A 3,197-nucleotide genomic window follows, 5' to 3' on the forward strand; every position below is an offset into this window, starting at 1 on the left:
CAGATACTACAACAAGTCAGTTTTCAATTACCAGCAGAAAAAATTTAACTGCAACTATACCTTACGTGATGTGCAGGCCCTTTATCTAAAGGGTTATTCTTTTTTCAATAGAAATTGGGACTAGTTGGCGGGTCCATTTCATATCGAATTTTAACGATTTGAACTGTCCATTTTTAACAGTTTCACTTCATAGATCTTCTTTACAAAATATTAACTAAATCGAAAATGTTTGAGGTATCTAATTGAGTTCAAAGTTACGGATTGAACTGATTTTTTGTAATGATGATATATGAATGAATACTTGAAAAATATACGGTACGGATTATTAAAGTTCGATATAATGTGTGTCCCACAACTAGTTACCATATTTATAAAAAAAAATTGAGATCTCTTTGGATACAGACTCTGATGTGATGTGAGATATAAGCACAATACATAATCTTTTACTTAAAAATATTTCCGCACGGTAGACTGCAAAACTAAATTTACATAAATACTCCTTATTAGAGAAAGATAGGCTATACTATTGTATTTGGACCTCACATGTACTAAAAAATTCGAATTTGTGTATCTAAATAATATCACCCGAACAATAAAGGCCGATGTTGTATTAGGAAGGAACAATAATATCTAAAAAATTCGAAGAGTTTAGTGAGTGATTTGCTTACTCAATTACATTTGAGAGAACAAAATTCACGGAATTTCCCTATTTAAGTTGCGAAAATTTCACAAAACTCTTTTTTTTCACTTGCCAAAAGAATTTTTTCTTTTTCCTTTTTCCTTTTTTCCCTCTCAATTTCCTGTATTTCGTGTTTTTTGCATTTCCCTCCCAAAATCCAAAATTTGTCGCATTATGGTCCCGACTTCAGGTCCTCGGTCTTCCCAGTCCACTCCCACCTTTCGATTTTTCCATTTGTTTTCTCCGGTGCATACAGGAATTGGGAAGCAGAGGCACAGAAGAACTTTCCCCAAAATTGTTGACGAACTAAACATTTGGAGGAGAATTAAAAAAAAAAAAGAAAAAAAAGGGAATGTATAGCTGGAAAAAGCTGGAAGACCTACTCCTCCAAGAAGCGCTTCACAATCTTCGCGCTTGGTTCCACCACCTGCCGCTCCCATATCTCTGACCACCTCTCTCCGCCGTCATTTTCCGGCGTCGACATCGCAACCACCGCCCTAAACGCGTCCGTTGCGTCTAGTCTCCGTAAGTCCCACCCTCCCCCTCTTAACCGTAGGATCTTCCCTATCTGCCTCTTCGCCAGCTGACACGTGTTGTCCTTGATCACCCTCACCGCCTCTTCGTATGCTCCTCTCCGCTCCCGGTCGTCGTCTTCGTCTCTTTTACTTTGTGGGTATTTTTTAAAATACCGAGTGAACTCGGGCACTCCAATCGCCTTTCTCAACCCTGTCGGAACCGCAGCTGGGTCGTGCTTGTCCTGGCCATCCGGGTCGCAAAACTCGGCCAACTCGTCGAACATTCCCGAGTCGAGCATTTCGTCGACTCGCTTTGATAAATATTCCGTCAACACCGCCATCGACACGTCCACCCAAAGAAAACAGCAATTGTACCTGAGCTCGGCCGAGACGGAGGCGTCGAAACCCGGTTCGAAGACATTGGATCCCGGTTCGAACCGTTCCGCGACCATCGCGTGAATGAAGGAGTTTGACCCGCCGACGAGCATCGGCACCTTCCTCCGATTGGTAATGCCGGAAACAACCTGACCGGCGACGGCGCGAAAATCGGCGGGGGTGAAGTCGCCGTCTAGGGGGTCGAACTCGCCGAGGAGGTGGTGGGGGACGCCGAGTCGTTCCGGTAGGGGGAGCTTGTTGGTGGTGATGTCTAGGCCGCGGTAGAGTTGTATTTTGTCGGAGTTGACGATTTCGAAGAAGGGGAAGCGGCTGGCGAGGTCGAGGGAGAGGCGGGACTTGCCAGCGCCGGTGGCCCCCATGATGACAAGAAGCTTGTCTTTTCTTCGTGGGCCCGCTGAGGTGGGGCCGGTGGCCATGTGGGCCGAGCGGCGGGGCCTTTGGGGGAGGTGAAGCGGAGGAGTGGGGTGGTTGTAGAGGTGGTGGAGCGGCGGGAACAAGTGGAAGCGGTGGGAGATATAATTCGTATTGAAATTGAGATTAGAATAATGGAGGGAGTGAGTTGGGAGGGGATGAAGTGTCATAGGAAGAAAGAGAGAAGGACAGGCTGGTAATTTTGTTGAGCTGGGAATATGTGATCAGGTAGCTGCGCACACACTGCACGCACATATACGGACTGTCCAACGGAATAGAGAGAGAGAGAGAGAGAGAGAGAGAGAGAGAGAGAGAGAGAGAGAGAGAGAGAGAGAGAGAGAGAGAGTGGGAGGACAGCTAGCTGGATGATAGTACAATACGATAGGTATGATGAGCAAAACAAAAACAAAAAACGGCAGCTTTTGTGGTGGTGGTGGTGGTGGAGGAGGAGGAGGAGGAGACACGATGCGGCAGAGGAGAATGAAGGAAACGGCAATGGGGTGTTTTTGTCCTGGAGCTGTTGGCTAATGCTGGACTACTATATATCTCGTCATGCTCCGTGCTCTGCGCTCTCTCTCTCTCTCTCCCCGTTGGACGCTTGTTAATTTGCTTCCGGCGTTCTGGTTTTTATTAGCTCTCCTCCCATCGTGCTTCATTTTCTTGTTTATATACTCGCGAGAAATTAAAAACACGTGTTTATATTTTATTTGTGACATATTATATGATTTGAAAATTTAATTTACAAAAATTGATTTTTCTAGCATTACTTATTAAAAAATAAATAAATTTAATGAAAATAGTGGTGTCATGTTTTTAACTATTTCACCAAACTCCATTTAAGAAAAACTAATGAAAAGGGTTTGAAAACTTTGAGTTTTAACGATAAGAACAAAATAAAGGGTAAGTGAATAGTATCATGATTGACTTTTTAGTGTAAAAATGTAATTTTTCGTTAAAATGAACAATACCGAAAGTTTTTCGTTAAAGTTCCCCTCTATTTACCCCTCTCTCCTCACTATTACTAGTTCACACATCCTATGCATAAAAAGAACGGAAAATTTACTTTTAGATCATGATTTGTTTTTTGGGAGTTTTAACAAAACACTCTCGGTACTGTTCACTTTTAACGAAAAACCACATTTATAGCTTTCTCTGGTACTATTCACTTTAAAAATGACTTTTCATTAAAAATGAAG

The 3,197-nt window shown here is 43.0% G+C and overlaps 1 protein-coding gene across 1 annotated transcript; it reads right to left on the bottom strand.

Annotated features, from left to right (window-relative positions):
- Positions 1–1,058: 1,058 nt before the first annotated feature.
- Positions 1,059–2,171, bottom strand: LOC103451645 (adenylate isopentenyltransferase-like). The gene is given in 1 exon segment (NM_001329017.1): positions 1,059–2,171. A coding segment is annotated over 1 exon segment (1,113 nt).
- Positions 2,172–3,197: the final 1,026 nt, after the last annotated feature.

This window comes from Malus domestica, chromosome 13 (assembly GCF_042453785.1).
Source record: "Malus domestica chromosome 13, GDT2T_hap1".
Classification (NCBI taxonomy): Eukaryota; Viridiplantae; Streptophyta; class Magnoliopsida; order Rosales; family Rosaceae; genus Malus; species Malus domestica.